At 39.2% G+C, this 17,202-nt stretch overlaps 1 protein-coding gene and 1 non-coding gene across 2 annotated transcripts in view; both read left to right on the top strand.

Annotated features, from left to right (window-relative positions):
* The first annotated feature begins 6,895 nt into the window (after positions 1–6,895).
* On the top strand, positions 6,896–6,968 carry Trnav-aac (transfer RNA valine (anticodon AAC)). The gene has a single exon. It is a non-coding gene; the product is annotated as a tRNA-Val (tRNA).
* Positions 6,969–7,589: 621 nt separating this feature from the next.
* The window catches only part of LOC126175489 (zinc transporter ZIP13 homolog), a 205,879-nt gene continuing 196,266 nt past the window's right edge, over positions 7,590–17,202 (top strand). The window contains exon 1 of the mRNA XM_049922309.1: positions 7,590–8,181. Within this exon, the coding sequence (XP_049778266.1) occupies positions 7,929–8,181 (253 nt within the window). The 5' untranslated portion in view covers positions 7,590–7,928. The remainder of the gene's footprint in view (positions 8,182–17,202) is intronic.

Genomic DNA, 17,202 nt, shown 5'->3' with positions numbered 1-17,202 from the left:
AAAGTGTCATCCAGGTGGGTGCCACAAATGCTGACGGATGACCACACGGGTGCCCGTGTGGCATGTTGCCAAGCAATGTTGATGCGCAACGACAGCACGAATGGGACTTTCTTTTCGTCGGTTGTGACAATGGATGAGACGTGGATGCCATTTTTCAATCCAGAAACAAAGCGCCAGTCAGCTCAATGCAAGCACACAGATTTACCGCCACCAAAAAAATTTCGGGTAACCGCCAGTGCTGAAAAACTGATGGTGTCCATGTCCTGTGACAGCAAGGGCGTAATCCTTACCCATTGCGTTCCAAAGGGCACTACGGTAACAGGTGCATCCTACGAAAATGTTTTGAAGAACAAATTCCCTCCTGCACTGCAACAAAAACGTCCGGAAAGGGCTGCGCATGTGCTGTTTCACCAAGACAACGCACCCGCACATCCAGCTAACGGTGCGCAACAGTTTCTTCGTGATAACAACTTTGAAGTGATTCCTCATGCTCCCTACTCACCTGACTTGGCTCCTAGCGACTTTTGGCTTTTTCCAACAATGAAAGACACTCTCCGTGGCCGCACATTCACCAGCCGTGCTGCTATTGCCTCAGTGATTTTCCAGTGGTCAAAACAGACTCCTAAAGAAGCCTGCCATGGAATCATGGCGTCAGCGTTGTGAAAAATGTGTCTGCAGGGCGATTACGTCGAGAAGTAACGCTAGTTTCATCGATTTCGGGCGAGTAGTTAATTAGAAAAAAAATCGGAGGCCTTAGAACTTGAATGTACCTCGTAAATCAGTTGACAGTGAAACAAGTGAAAGTCATAAAACTAATTTTGCCAATAATTATAAGGGAACTAGTGGAAGTATGGGAGCTGGTGCAGTTGTTCAGACGCTCACAGCAGGAAAGAGGTGTGTGCTTCAAGGAGTGCTTGGGGGATGCTGATTCGAAGGCCTTCAAATCAGTCGTGGAAAGCCAACATTATGTTGAAAAGCATATTTTGAAGGTTGAATGTGTGGGGCACATTCAAAAACGGGTGGAGACACACCTTCTAAAATTGAAGCAGACAAAAGGAAAAGAGAAGTTATCAGATGGAAAGACTCTAAACGGTAAAGGAAGACTTACAGACAAAAACATTGATGAACTCCAGCAGTATTATGCAATGGCAATAAGGAACAACACACACGACCTACAAGGAATGAAAAGAGCAGTGTGGGCAACATCCTTCCACAAATCATCCATTTTGCCCACCTGGTGCTGATTCATGGTGCAACTACCGCAAATCTCCGGCAGCAGTTACAGAGGAACAATTTAGGCACAAAAACAGCATACCATTTGCAGTGATGCAGGTAATTAAGCCAATATATAGAGAGTTAGCTCATTATGGTCTTCTTTCCAAATGTCTCCATGGTCGAACGCAAAACCCGAATGAGTCTTTCAATAATGTCATTCGCATACGCATACCAAAATGAGTCTTTGTAGGCATGAAAACTCTATGCCTGGGTGTTTTTGATGCTGTGACAACGTTTATGATGGCAATAAGGGAAGAATTAGGGTACTAGAGCAACTTGGAATCACTCGAGGAGCCAACACACTGCAAGCCTTCCAGCGAATGGATCGACTCAGGATCATGAAAGTGCAGCGTACAGCAGAGGAAATGACTAAAGAAGCAAGAGGCAGGAAAAGAAGGAAGCTTTTAGTTTTCCAGGATGATCAAATACACGATCCTGATAATTCTGATTATGGGCTTGGCTCTTTCTAGGAGCTGGCATAGCTCCACATGTGAGTTGATATCACATAAAATGTTTACACTTGATTTCCCGGAAAACACATTTTTGAAAATATTTGAACCATCATCTCAGGAACTACTACAGATACATATGTCTTATTTTACACTATGTTACCTCTTAGTGTACTGCAGATGCTGAACCACCAGAACATTTCTACTTGTAACGGTTTTTACTTAGAGAATGAACATCTGAACATAATTTTTGAAAAATGATCACTATTTATCTGTATATTCTGATCCTGGTTCAGTAATCAGAAAAGAAGTGAAACTATACTTCCTAAAAACTTCAGATACCTGTCTCTCAAAGGTTCTGCAGATTTAACACTGTAGGCACAGGACGTGCATACTCCCCTTAATCTGCACAGGCTTCACGCACAGCACGAAATACTGCGAACCATTATGACTGGTATATAATCGTGTAATGTATCCTCTATAGGAAAAAGCGTGTTGCTGAACCTAGTAGGGTTAAAGAACTCTTTCAGGAAGTTATTCGCCTCATCATTTCGATTCTGACAGTACCAGTATAGTCAGCATCCTCTGAGAGGCCATTCTGCGCCTTGAGATGACTTAAAACTTGCCTCAGAACAACAATGACTCAGTCGAGGCTCACCCATTTACTCCTCCTCATGTTCATCAAGACAGGGCTGGAGAAACTAGCCTTATGGGTGTCATGAAAGAATTTGCTTCCGAACTGTCGAAAGGAAAACAACATTTGGAAATTGTACGTAAAATTGTTTAATCAAAATAAAAAATATCAATGCCTTCCTCTTTTTCAAACAAATTGTTTCTCTTCTTTTCGTTAAGATGTGATGTGCAGTGTTTCAAAAATAGTAATAATAACAAAAGGTTTCTTTTTAGCCGATTGATATTGCAGTGAACAGTAAATATAAACTCCTTTTCGTAAATGTTCTCAAAATATAGTAGGACCAATGTCTTCCCAGATAAATTATGTCTTTTTAAAAAATAAAGCAATGTAATTGTTTTCAAGACCATGACCTACAAAATTGGCTTCATATTAGTATTAATGATTGTTTCTCCATGTAGAACAACGTAGTGATGACACACCTTCCCACACTATCGGTACGTACGTATTCTTAACAGTTCTGCTTCAGGACGAAATCAGTAAATGGGTTTGCTCGAACAGTCCACGGCTCTACCGCCGGTTCATAGTGTCCAACGGGCACAATATTTCGGCGATCAGACATGTCGCCATCGTCAGGTGCGCTGACGAACTGATCCCCTGAGGGTGGGCGGCCAGCAAATATGTAGGTGCCCTAATGTTGCTGACAATTGGGCGTAACGGCACCCCTTCTTTGTGGACTTTAGGGAGTCCATGAAGTCTTGGCGGTACAGGTCCATGAGGTGTCAATATCTTGGCGACCCTCTGCTAAATCTGCGCCCTTGAGAAGAGCTCTAGTCTTGTTCGCCACCTTCTTTGTGGGGTCAGCATTGATCTTCCTGTAAGATTCGTCACTTAGCAGGCTCTGCATCTTCTCAATGTAGTCCTTATGGGACTTTGTCAGCCGGTAAGACAACAATCTCGATGGGGTCTGTCTCAGGTCTCGAATGGCTGCCCTCTCCCTGCTGGCAATATTCGACTTGATCGGTTTGGTTCTAGTCAGAGCACGCCAGGTTTCCCAGCGTACTTCTTCAGCTGCTTCAGGTGGTAGTCGCGCGGCAACCTATTCAACTGCACTGACAATGTCTGATTGTCGGCGTGAACCTAGGCGTGGAAGCAAAATTAAATCCCTTCTCCAGAATAGAAACTGCATCCTCAGTCAGCTCAATGCCCGTGAGATTGATGACCGTCTTGCGTGGAGCCTCCAGCGATGGTTTGTCAGAGAGACGAGAGAATTTAGATATCTGACGTCCCGAGGTCTTCTTAGGCGCAGAATCGGCGGTTAGCCAGGTAACACCATCAATCCAGTCCCAGGTCCCGGAATTAAAATGATTAGCTAGTTGGAGATATAGATTATGGGCTGACTGTGGCGTACCAACTATTACTTTAGAGGGGGGGGGGGGGGCAAGCAAACCCATTTACTGTGATTCTTCAGTTTCTCCCGGCCTGTTACTTGCACGAACAGTCCACGGGTGTGGCTCTGAGCACTATGGGACTCAACTGCTGTGGTCATAAGTCCCCTAGAACTTAGAACTACTTAAACCTAACTAACCTAAGGACAGCACACAACACCCAGCCATCACGAGGCAGAGGAAATCCCTGACCCCGCCGGGAATCGAACCCGGGAACCCGGGCATGGGAAGCGAGAACGCTACCGCACGACCACGAGATGCGGGCAGTCCACGGGTGTAACTGCAGTGGTAGTGAGTATTTTGTAATGAGAATGTGCAGGACAACGTTTCAAAAAAGTAATTGTTAGTACGTCACATACTGGATTGGAAAGAATTTTTGTTAAAAGTTGTAAATAATACATTTTACGTTTACACTTATACTGGTACGTACAGTGTTACATCGGTAAATTTTATTCCGTCTAATAATAACAAGCATTTCGATCTCTATGCTACAAGCTTTTAAACTTTTTAATATCTGAGTTAAACAATGGGAAATCCAGGATGGAACGTAACAATATTATGAAAAGGGAAGTTGCTACGCACCATATAGCCGAGATGCTGAGTCGCAGATAAACACAACAAAAAGACTGTCACAAATAAAGCTTTCGGTCATTAAGACCTTTGTCAACAATAGATGACAGACACACAAACACACGCACGACCGCAACTCACACAAGTCTGTGGCTCAGCATCTCCGCTCTAAGGTGAGTAGCAACTTTCCTTTTCATAATATTGTTACATAATAACAGAGTTACTTATACCGGGAGAAGCAGTATTTTTTCTACATTAAGAGCGAATATGTGATGTTCTGTGACGTGAAACATGCCAAGCGTTGGACCCCCGTTTTTATAAGATTTGTTGTAACAAAATTATACCGTAATAATGGATTCTTCTGATTTTTCGTGGTAGAACGATTTCATTCTTTCGTGTGAAAAGGACAAAAATCAGTGGAACTAACATCTGTTCGAACGTTCGTAGATAAACGCAAGCCATAATCTTATCCTTGAGGTTTTAAAGAAGTCGCACAGGAAAGGAACTGACATATACACGGGAAAATATATTAGATATTTCTTTATAAGCAGGGTACAGCTATGCTTGTATTTTTAAAGATAAACAACATACGAATAGAGATGTCTGGTCGTGTTATTCGCCAACAATATTTCCGTCCTGACGCGCTATTCATCAACAATCATTATCGGCCGCGGAGTTCACAAGATCCAGCATGGATAAAATAACATGGATACGATGCTGCTTATCCTTTAAAATACAAGTGCAGCTCTACATTGTTTAAAAAGAAATATGTGGCACATTTGTTCGTCTAATATGACAGTTCTTTTCGTGTGCGACTTTCTTAACCCTCCGTCGCTCGCGCGGATGACACTCGTCATCCACATGACTTTCCCCCTCAATTTTATCTGACAGGGTAGGATTGAGATCGAGCCATTTTCAGTACCTTTCTGTTACCTCTCCAGCAGTTAGCTCCAATCATTGTTGGCTTTCAGTTACGAAAGATACATTGTTTATGAAAAATTATTATAGTCTGCAGAACACCAGTCATTCGCGCGAGCTCTGCTGCCACAATCTGAAACAAAGTAAGTCTGTGTTACTTTATTCCTTTCCTAAATTCCATCGATCTTTCATGTGCGTAAATTTGGACTTATTGAAACTGACTATGCAGTTACCTCCCGTGTTACCTAGTATTCTCTTTATTTTTAGATTGTGGAAGAAATGTCAAAAGCAAAAAAACCTCGGACAGAGTTTAGTAGAGATCCTAATGTATGGTTGGAATGGTTCAATGAGCTAAGTGATGAAGATGCTCATAGTGATAGCGCTGACTCAGAGACTGAGGACTGTGTGTATGAAAGCGGTCATGGTTCAGGAACAGAACAAGAAGTGCCAGAGAATGATGAATATGTTCACAGGAAGAAGTAACTCAAGGGGATGCACTTCTTTTAGGGAAAGATGGAATAACTAAACGGAGGAAAAATAAATATCCTACCATTGTTAGAAGCAGATGATGTAATATTATTACGCATTTGCCTGGACCAAAAAATCAAGCTCGGATAAAAAAGACAGAAATAGAAATTCTGAATTTGTTCTTGAATGAAAACATAATAAGCATTATCGCAACATGCACTAATAAATATATCCATCAGTGAAGTTCATGGTAATTTCTCTAGGGAAAGGGATGCTAAAGAAACAGATGCGATAGATACCAGAGCTTTCATTGGTTTGTTATATCTGTGTGGATCTTTGAGATGTTCTAGGAAGAGTATATCGAAATTGTGGGATAACTCAAAGGGAAACGGACTTGAATCATGTCATTTATGCATAAGTGAAAACCGATTCAGGTTTCTGGTGACATGTCTTAGGATTGATAATATCCGTGATAGAGGTGTTCGCAGAGAGACTAACAAGTTGGCTCCTATCAGAGAGGTACTTGTACTATTCACGAACAATTGCCAATTTTATTTTATTTTATTTTTACTTTTTTCACCTAGTGAATATCGTACTGTTGACGAACAGCTTTTGGCATTTAGAGCAAACTGCCCATTCCATTCAGGCAATATATCCCTAGCAAACTAGCAAAGTATAGGTTAAAAGTGTTTGCTTTGGTTGATATAAAAACAGCTTACACTTAGAATTTAGGACCGTACGTCGGTAAGCAACCAGAGGGACCATGTAATGCCAGTAATTCAGCTGAAGATATTGTTCTTCGAATGGTCGAACGGTGTACGAATATTAGATGTACTATATTTAGACTGAATAAAAAAAATCATAAAATCAGTCATAAATACCGTTCAAAGAATACAAATAGACCGCTTGCTTTGTGGATGACACCTGTCATCCGCGCGAGTGACAATGTCACACGAGTTTTCGCGCAAATAACGGAGGGTTAAAACATGAATGATTAGATATTGAAATGGTAAGAATTATTCCATTCCAATGTCCTATTTCCACAGTCTAATATATGTTAAACTATGCTACCACCAATTAAATGAGAAAACTGTCATAGCGTTTTATACCAATAAAAGTGCTGTCAGAAAGTAGATGTTTCCGTGGTGTAGTGGTTATCACATCCGCCTAACACGCGGAAGGTCCCCGGTTCGATCCCGGGCGGAAACATGATTTTTTATTTTTTTTTTTCTTCTTCAAAATTCACCATCTTATATCCAATTCTGTGATTTGCTGCGTTAACTTGAGAGTGATGATTGCGTCATATAATCAAAGATCGTAAAGACATATATTCATGTTTCAGGCAAAGTCTTCTTTTTTTCTTCAGAGGTTTTGTATGTTTCAAATTAGTCTTTGTTTTTCCAAGGATTTTTGTTTGTTAGTTTTACCGAACTTGTGTTTGGGTAGTGTAAGTAGTATCACATTCCAAATTCTTGTGGTCATTTGCACATCGTAATGAACTTTAAAATTACGTTGCATTGAAAAGTAAAGAACATGAGCAGTTCTAATATGTGGGGAGCTGTCATTTAGAATAAATTCTAAATTTTATTTAGTGAACATCGTTACCGCGATCTTGTCCCTTGTCTTGACCGGAAAACAGTTGTGTATTGTTTATGAACAGATATGGTGAAATGTCGCATGGAAAATTGACATCAAGCTGTTAAGACAAATATATAAATATATTAGCGCATGTCGCTAGCTTTATCGTCGCTGAATATCGCGTCCAAATTCACGGGAGCGACTTTTACTCTGCAATGAGTATGCTGGCTGCTGTTGCCATCTACCGACGAGTTCGTGAGTTACGTAGTCGTTGTAAACACAAGGGATGTAATCTCAGTCGGCAGTTCACAAACTGCTGTGCACCAGTGTGTGTGAGCAGTTTGAAATCGTGTACAAATAACATAATCAGATTACACTTTAGCATTATCTAAGAGCGCTTGTTTTATTCATATCGGTCATTGATTTTGTTCGTCGATGGCCAGTGGTCATATCTGAAGCTATCATTCTCTTTTAGAGGAGAACGCAAACATTAATCATACCACATGAGCGGCAGCTCTGCTGTTAGGACTTAATAAGTGGTCTCGTGCATTTAGTAGGAAGTGACAACTTTAAAAATTACTGTAGTAGACAATGTGCTCGACTGATAGTGCCTCTCTCATAAGTTGTCAGTCTAATAATTCGGCGGAATTGTGGTATGCCTATAAGGACATGGTTTCTGATTTAATTCCGAGTTCACTTTTGCTTGCCATATCTTCAGGCATTTCAGGATTTGAGTATCATCCATGGGTTTTCTCACTGATCGGATCAACATTTATTGGACTTAGTGGAATATTTCCTCTTCTTGTGATCCCCATCGAAGAAGGAGCCAACATAAAATCAGAAGGTATGTAAACTTCAAATTTTTCATTTGATTTGCGTGTCTGAAAAATTATAGCATATATATTTTGTTAAATTATTTGTTTTGTTGTTTTCTTATAGTTGTATATCCCCTATCATTGTTGTTTACGTTCTGTTGTTTACATGTATTTAATTCTCCCAGATTAATTGTATAGTAACGATTAGCATTTACCTGCCTGTATTTTCTTGTTTCTCCAGTTAATTCAATTTATCGTGGGAAGTTTTTAATTGCTTTTTTGTGAGCCTACAGTTATTTGCATGTAAGACGACGCTGTGAAAGAAAAACTGAGTAACTACTTGTTTTGTAAATATAACTGCCTTTTCCTGCAGCAGAAAAACACAGTTTTATTTACAAAACAGGAATTTATATACTTGCTACGGAGGATGACCACACAAACAAACTAGCTACATAACTCATTGGCTGTGATGCACGATTATCTTTTTATTATCCGTTACATCATGCTGTTGTGCAGAATTGCATGTATTTCTCCATCATTGTAATTGTGAGTAGTAGCAGCTAAAAATACACAGCCCACTGGATCCTAGTTCTCATTTTGTTGACATTTTTTTTGACACCAGTATAAATTTTCATTAGATGAATATTTTATGTGCTGTATTCCAAGTTTCTCTTAATCCCACAGCTACAGGGTGCTTCCTTTTGATCTGTTTAGTGTGTTGTGTTCTTAGGACAGAGTTTGCTACTATTATAGCCCTCAGGTTGTAGATTTACTTTAGTTGAGTAGCCTATATTGTTTTCCCTTTTTCCCCGTGCAAGACTGGATATATTAAAACCTTTGCAAGACTGTATACCAATGTTAATATAATGGATAATGTATGATGCATGGTCCAAACAGGAGATGATGACCAATTTAGTAATTTAAGCCAGGTGCAAAGAGAGATTTTGATATCACATGCAGCAGTTTCATTAACATACTTCAGTAAATTTTGTCAAAAGCAAATAACTTACACCTGTCTTGGGGACTACAGAGAAATTAATGAACATTACAAAATATTTGATCAGTTGAATAACAACTGCATAACAATTCTCATTTCATAAGAGTACTTAAGGTTAGCCACACAGTTTTGAAAAATATGTCAAAAGTTGCAACAGCTGTGTTCTGCTGCCTGTCCACTGACTTGTCACATTTTAAGGATAATGTAGTTTTCTTTAGAATTATTTTAACAACAGTGCATAGTTTTCAATGTATTCTCAAGAAAGTGAAAACCGTTTTTCATTTTTGATTTGTTACAGTTGACACTGAAAATACTGAGACATTAAGAATGTGGAATGTTTGAATAATAGTAAATTATGAGATAAATTAACTGTATTTTTGATGGTATATTTAAATAAGAGTAAATTATAAGATATAACACACACTGTGTGTGTGTGTGTGTGTGTGTGTGTGTGTGTGTGTGTGTGTTTTTCATCTTTTCAAACTAATCATTTGTAACTTGTGTAGTCCAAATAACACAGTGGAAGTGAGCAGTGTTCTTAGTGATTTTGTGTTCTTTGTTTTATTATGTACCTAAGTTGACAAGTGTGAGGTTATAGTAGCTTGTAAAGTGTCAGCTTATTTCATATTCTCAAGGAACTTATATTTGGTGAATAGCTTTCTTTCTCTGATTAAAACTTCCGGGCTTCTTTCTTTCTTATGTCAATGCGCCTGCTTGTCAAGGTCAGCAGCATATATAATATCAAGGCAATGGAATTGAGCTGCTTGAGTTGTTGAGTGAACTATTACAGAATATTGTTTCATTGTTGCAGTTATAATAAGTCTGAAGAGTATTTTTGTGTTGTAGGGGGGGGGGGGGGGAGAGAGAGAGAGAGAGAGAGAGAGAGAGAGAGAGAGAGAGAGAGAGAGAGAGAGAGTCTTGGTTCAACAGGTGTGTAGCGGGTCTGATACTTTGATGCACACTGGAAAAACCAATGTCGTGTGCATGTATGTACTCAGAGTGCACATTTTTTGTGCTTTGACAAAGATTTGAATGGTTTCCATTTTTTTTTATTATTCTGCATGGTAAGACCACATGATTATAGAGTTTTTATAATGACAGTAACTTAATGCAGGTGATGTTATGAAATTTGATAACACTTGGGGCAAATAAGATATGAAGAACTTTAAAAAAAATTGCATGAGAACTTCTATTCATTAGACTTTCCTCATGATTGAAATTTCATCAGCGACCCTAAGGCTTGTAACACATTAACTGACAGAGAAATGTCCTTATTTTCTAGCAGAAGCACATAGGCATGGTGAGATATAGGCCTACATGCAAATCTTTAGACAGAATATGTCTTCAGTATGTAGTTAGACAGAATACCAGGTTGCACCATTAAGGAAGAGCAGTGGAAATAACAGATCTCTCAGTCTGCTAAAACCTCATCTGTGACGGTATCAGTATAACTAGCTGCCATTGTTTCAACAGAGGTTTTCGACTTATTGTGTGGAGAAGGATGCAAAGTTGTTAAGATCCTAGAGCTCGGTTCAAGAGGAGCAGGACTCCAAACCCAACTGGGCATCCAGACTTAGGTTTTTCATGGCTTACCTCAGAATTCAATGCAAATGCTGGGATGGTTCCTAAAAAAGGACATGACTGATTTTCTTCCTTGTTCTGTTATTACATTGTCGTTGATGGAATGATGAGTACTAATTCCTTTTGTACTTATTGCAGTCTTCACAGCAGCAAAGCATAACTCAGTGGGTACCATATCTTCTTAGACTTTTTTAAAATGTTTTACCAATTCATAGGAAACCTTCTAATGCTACCATTAGCATCATTGACTGCACTATTTAATAAAGCTCTCACAATTAAAATTTCAACGCTATGTTATTTCTGAGTAGTTAAAGCTGCAGTCGGTATATAAGCCAAATTAGACATACCACTGACAACACAGTAACAATTAACAATGAAACATTAGTATTTGATTGCCCACACATTAGAAAAACAGAAAAAAAGTTTTCACTCAACATTAATGGTTAAATGAAATATTTTTGTGCCTCAGAGAATGTGTATATTATAATCAGAATGGTGTAGTCTCCCAAGTAATGTGAAAGATCCCTAAGCTGTGTACGGGCACTGATAACCTTATTGTTTGGCAACCCAATCCATAAACTCACATATCTAAGTCGTGACACAGTTATTCTCATTTAATTAATTATTACAAAACATCTATTTTGTTAATATGTACGGTCTTATGTCATGCTTAGCACATTCAGTGAAGGAAACAAAGCATTTGATCTGATTCTTAGCTTGAAAAAATTATGTTGCTTAACAAAATGTGTTATCATAATTTCCATGTTATTGATAAAACAGAATATCTCTGAACAAAAGAGAATAACACTAGGAGTCGTACCCCAGTGTTTGTAAACATTGGTTTAGTATTGGTTTTTGTTGTTGTGGTCTTCAGTTGAAAAACTGGTTTGTCCTGTACAAGACTCTTCATCTCCAAATAACAACTACAGCCTACATCCTTATGATTCTGCTTACTTTTCGTCTTCTGGTCTACCTCTTCAATATTTGCCACCACACTTCCCTCCATTACTAAATTGGTGATGTCTCAGAATATGTCCTATCAGCAGATCCCTTCTTCTAGTCAGATTATGCCACAAATTTCTTTTCTCTTCAATTCTATTCAGTACCTCCTTATTAGTTACAGGATCTACCCATTGGATTAGTATTATGAAACTATAAACCTTTGTCAACAGAACCAACTTTGTGAGCTATGTCAATTATTTGTTGCAAGAGGCAGTTGCGTGATTTTGATGTAAATGTCAGTATATAAACATAAATAATTACAGATTCAATCTGTCCAGAATGCAACATTCATTTATTTATTCATTGTGGTAACTGGTTTTTGTGTTAGCGACCATCTTCAGACCAGTGTCATCCTGATGAAAAGTTGTCTAAGCGACCATCTTTTGTCACAACAATTTATAAGATGTTCTTTTTGTTGTGGTCTTCAGTCCTGAGACTGGTATTTACAAGATAGTCTAAATAAATAAGTAATTGTGGGAATCTGCAGGGACTGTCTCTTTCATGGAGCACACTGGTAGGACTTTTATCACAAAGATTATTTTTAATTCATAGCTGGTTTGTCCATTTATAAGCCGTCTTCAAATCTCAAGCTTGTTGACGGACAAAAACAGTTGTAATATTAAATCAATCACTGTGATAAAGAAAATTTCATGGGAATTTGTAAGTCTGCAGTAAATACTGTCAGCTAACCAGCTTTATTGTGCTAGTCACCCTCCATGCTGTTTTAGTTTAGAGATCAACAACCACTCTAACTAATCTGTTATATTGCCTCCAACTGGTAGTTGTGGTGCTTTGTTGCCAGGGTGAGAGAACACTCTTCCAATGGTTTTGTGGGGAAAGGGAAGTTCAACTTTGACAAAAAAAGGAAATGACTGTATCATGAGAGTCACAGACACCACAAAAAGTCCACTGTGTTTGCTGGATGATTTTATTTCCTTAGCTAAATGGATATCAAATTCAACAATTTTAGGGAAAGGGTAGATTGCTACTCACCTCAAAGATGACATGTTCAGTTCCAGACAGGCACAATGAAAAGGTGGTTATACATTTAACTTAGGGGCAACATGCGCGCGCGCGCGCGCGCGCGCGCGCACACACACACACACACACACACACACACACACACACACACACACACACACACCTCATGCATACAAGACCGTCACCTCCGGCTGCTTGGAGCGTAGCTGCCGAAGATGACAGCCACATGTGTGCGAGGTTTGCTTGCTTGTGTGAATGTGTGTGTTTTCTTTTCTGAAGAGAGGTTTGGCCAAAAGCTAAATGGTTTTTGTTATGCCTGTCTGCAACTGAAAATATCATCTTTACAGTGAGTAGCAGTATAGCCTTTTCCTAATATTGTTGATATTCCAATTTCGAGTTTCCATTGTTGGATTTCAGATTCATTTGGGTTATGTTATGTCAGCAGAATAATATTGTAAGAGTGTAGGCACAATTGCAATGTTTCTCATAAGGCGTGCAGTGCTATCAGAGTACTGTAATTAATCATAGTAATCAGGTTCAGGTTCTGTTAGATTCCCAGACTGGCATGCCATTTATCATTGAGGACAGGACATAAATTAAAACAATTTTCCTTGTGTCAAATGATAATACAGAAATGTTGTTAGTTGTTGATTTTGTAAAATATTAAACACTCTCAGTAAACAAGTTAAGGCAAAAGCTCATAACCACACAGGTTGCCACCTTCATACTAAAAGACAGGGCTGTATTACATTGTATGACAAAGTACTACCACTCTCCATAATTAAGTGGCTATGATGTTGTTGTATTCATATTATAGACTGGTTAGATCCAGCTCTCTATGCTAGTCTCTCCTGCACAGCCCTCTTAATCTCTGCATAACTATTGCAACATTGATTTGAACCTGCTTTCTGTATTCATTCCTTGGTCTCCCTCTACAGTTGTTAACCACCTTCTGTTTTCACTTCATTGCAAGGCTGCACCTTCTTCAGAAAAAAATCTCCAACACTTAAATTGATATTTGATGTCAACAAACTCCCCCAGTTTCAGAAATGCTTTTATTGCTATTGCCAATATGCATTTTATGTCCTCTCCACCATCATCTGTTATTTTATTACCCAAATAGCAAACCTTATTGATACTCTCAGCAAAACACTATCCATTCCAGTCAACAGGCCTTCCAAACTCTTTACTGCCTCTGACAGTATTACAGCATCATCAGCAAACCTTTTAGTTTTTATTTCGTCTCTTTGAATATTAGTTTGCTTTCCTGTACTGCTTGCTCAATGTACAGATTGAATAAGTTTCATCTGTTTACTGTACAAGTTGTAAATAATTTTTCTGTCCATTTATTTGACCCCTGCTAACTTCGGTCCAGTCAACATTGTCAAAAGCTTTATCTAAATCTAAAAGTGCTATAAAGTTATGTTTGCTTTCCTTAAACCTATCTCCTATGCTAAATTGTAGAGTCAGTATGATCTTGCTTGTTTCTGCATTTCCCTGGAACCCAAATTGATCTTTCTCATGGTCGCCTTCTATTACTTTCTCAATTCTTCAGTAAATAATACATCTCAGTATGTTTCAGCCATGACTTACATGGTGCTACAGAAGAATGCTGAAGATTAGATGGGTAGATCACATAACTAATGAGGAAGTATTGAATAGGATTGGGGAGAAGAGAAGTTTGTGGCACAACTTGACCAGAAGAAGGGATCGGTTGGTAGGACATGTTCTGAGGCATCAAGGGATCACCAATTTAGTATTGGAGGGCAGCGTGGAGGGTAAAAATCGTAGGGGGAGACCAAGAGATGAATACACTAAGCAGATTCATAAGGATGTAGGTTGCAGTAGGTACTGGGAGATGAAGAAGCTTGCACAGGATAGAGTAGCATGGAGAGCTGCACCAAACCAGTCTCAGGACTGAAGACCACAACAACAACAACATGACTTATTACACTGATAATTTGCTAGTATTCACACTTATCAACATCCGTCCTTTTGGAATTGGAATTATTACATTCTGAGGATGTTTTGCCTGTCTCATATACGTTGCATACCATGGACCGTGCTTTTACGTAGGCATTTCAATGCTATGTCAAATTACTCCTGCATATTGTGTCTCCCATCTCTCTTCACCTACTTCCTCTTCTCTTTCCATATCATTGTCCTCTAGTTGGTTTTTACCTGCATAGCCCTTCTAGATATATTCTTTCCATCTTTCAGCTGTCCATTCTTCACCTCATACTGCCTAGCATCTAAGCTCTTGATATCCATGCATCTGCTTCTCCTTTCTCCATAAAGCCTCATTAATTTTCGTATAGGAGGCATATATTTTTCCCCTAGTTATGCATGCTTCTACAGCCTTGCATTTGTCTTCTAGACATCCCTGCTTAGTCATTTTGCACTTTCCGTCAATCTCATTTTTAGACCTTTGTATTCCCTTTTGCTTGCTTCATTTGCTGCTTTTTTATATTTTCTCCTTTCATCAGTTAAATTCAGTATATCAGGTGTTGTTCAGGGATTTCTACAAGGCCGTGTCTTTTTACCTATGTAATTGTCTGCTACCTTCTCTGAGCTACCCATTTGTTTTCTATTGTTTTACTTTCCCAGGTTTCAGTCTTGACATTGCCAGGTGCTCTCTCTGAATGTCTCTACAACCTCTAGTTTGTTTAATTTATGCAGGCTCCATTTCTTAAGTTTCCTACCTTTTTACAATGTCTTTAATATCTTAAGTTTCAATCAGCAGTTCATTTCTCTCTCTCTCTCTCTCTCTCTCTCTCTCTCTCTCTCTCTCTGTGTGTGTGTGTGTGTGTGTGTGTGTGTGTGTGTGTGTGTGTGTGTGTGTCACCGAAACAGCAAGCCTCATGAGTATCAGCACTGTGAGATTCATAATCTCCTAGCTCCAGTAGATGTGGGTTTATGGGCAAAAAATTTTCGCAGCTGCTGGTATATAGGTTGCCCAGTGTGAGAGGTGTGTTGCGTGGGAGTAATAATGGCCTGTCTTATTGATATGCTTTGAAGTACAGCTTAGGTGCCAAGTGGTTGTTGAGCCCCTGACATGTAGGCTGCTCTACACGGTGGATGTGTTGTGTTGGAGTAGTATTGGCCTAGTTAATCCACTTGTTTTTATGGCGTCCTATGTTTCAGGGACAAAAGGGAAAACAGTTTTCAAGCCCCTGACGTGTAGGTTGCCAGACATGACAGGCATTTTGTTTGAGGAGTATTGACCTGCTGCATTATTGACCTGTTTTGCAATTACTACATATGTTGATGTGCACGGCTGTGGGGAGATTGAGACAGATAGAGGAGTGGATGTACAGAGGGGGCTACAGACTGGGCTGAATAGAGAGAGAGAGAGAGAGAGAGAGAGAGAGAGAGAGAGAGGTAGGTAGGTAGGTAGGTAGGTAGGTAGAGGTGAAATAATGTGGTGGACGGAGATACGGAAGGAGGAAGAGGTGGACAGAAAGAGGGTGAAGATGGTGCAATACATTAATACATATTTCAAACACACATGCAAGTAATAGGATGTAGAAAAGGGTGGTAACCAATAAATTACGATTAGAGTCCCCATCTGCTCCTGGAGATGTCCTGCAGTTTAAAACGTGATTTCCAAATCTCTGTCTTACCACTATACAATCGATCTGAAACCTACCAGTGCTCCCAGCTCTTTTTCACACACACACACACACACACACACACACACACACACACACACCAAGTGTTAATGAGTATAAAATTATGCTCTGTGCAAATTTCTACCAAGTTGTTGCATCCATCATTCTTTCCCAAAACCCATGTTCTCCTACTATTTGCCCATTTTTTCCTTTTCCTACTACATATTTTCTAGTCGCCAATCAGTTAAATTTTCAGCTCAGTTAATTGTCTATATAATTTCGTTTACGTCATCATATATTCTTTCAGTCCCTTCATCCGTGCAGCTAGTCAGAATATAAACTTATACTACCATGGCATGTGTTGGCTTTGTACCTACAATAATACTTTCACTATGCTGTTTGTATCAGCTTACCTGCAATCATATTTTCTGATTCTTCATTAGGCGTACTACTGTGTTATTCCTGTTCGATTCTGAGTTGAGAACCCTGTACTCTCCTGACCACAACTCCTGTACCTGCACTGCAGTAATTCCTGAAGTATCTAACTTTCTTACCTGATTAAGGGATCTAACATTCTACGTTCCCTCCTACATAATGCCAGTTTTGTTTTGTTGATGAATATGAATGTGCAGGTATGAATTAGCAACTTCTCTAGAGGGAAGTAAATGAACTTGACTTGTTACACGACGGTCCCCCTTTAGTAGTTGCAGCTTCACAAGTTATCTCTAGATCTGATACTCTCAACGGTTGTGGTAGTACATCCCCCGTTATGTCATAGTATTTACTGAAATTGCAAGGCACGAAATCGAAGTATGAAACATCAATTGAGAAGAAATGCTACTTCAATCTTTGGTTAAATTAACTTGGTCTTCTTGTGC

The sequence above is a fragment of the Schistocerca cancellata genome, chromosome 3 (genome assembly GCF_023864275.1).
Source record: "Schistocerca cancellata isolate TAMUIC-IGC-003103 chromosome 3, iqSchCanc2.1, whole genome shotgun sequence".
NCBI classification, from domain to species: domain Eukaryota; kingdom Metazoa; phylum Arthropoda; class Insecta; order Orthoptera; family Acrididae; genus Schistocerca; species Schistocerca cancellata.
Note: the sequence above shows the minus strand (reverse complement) of the source record. Positions and strands in the feature narration are given on the sequence as shown.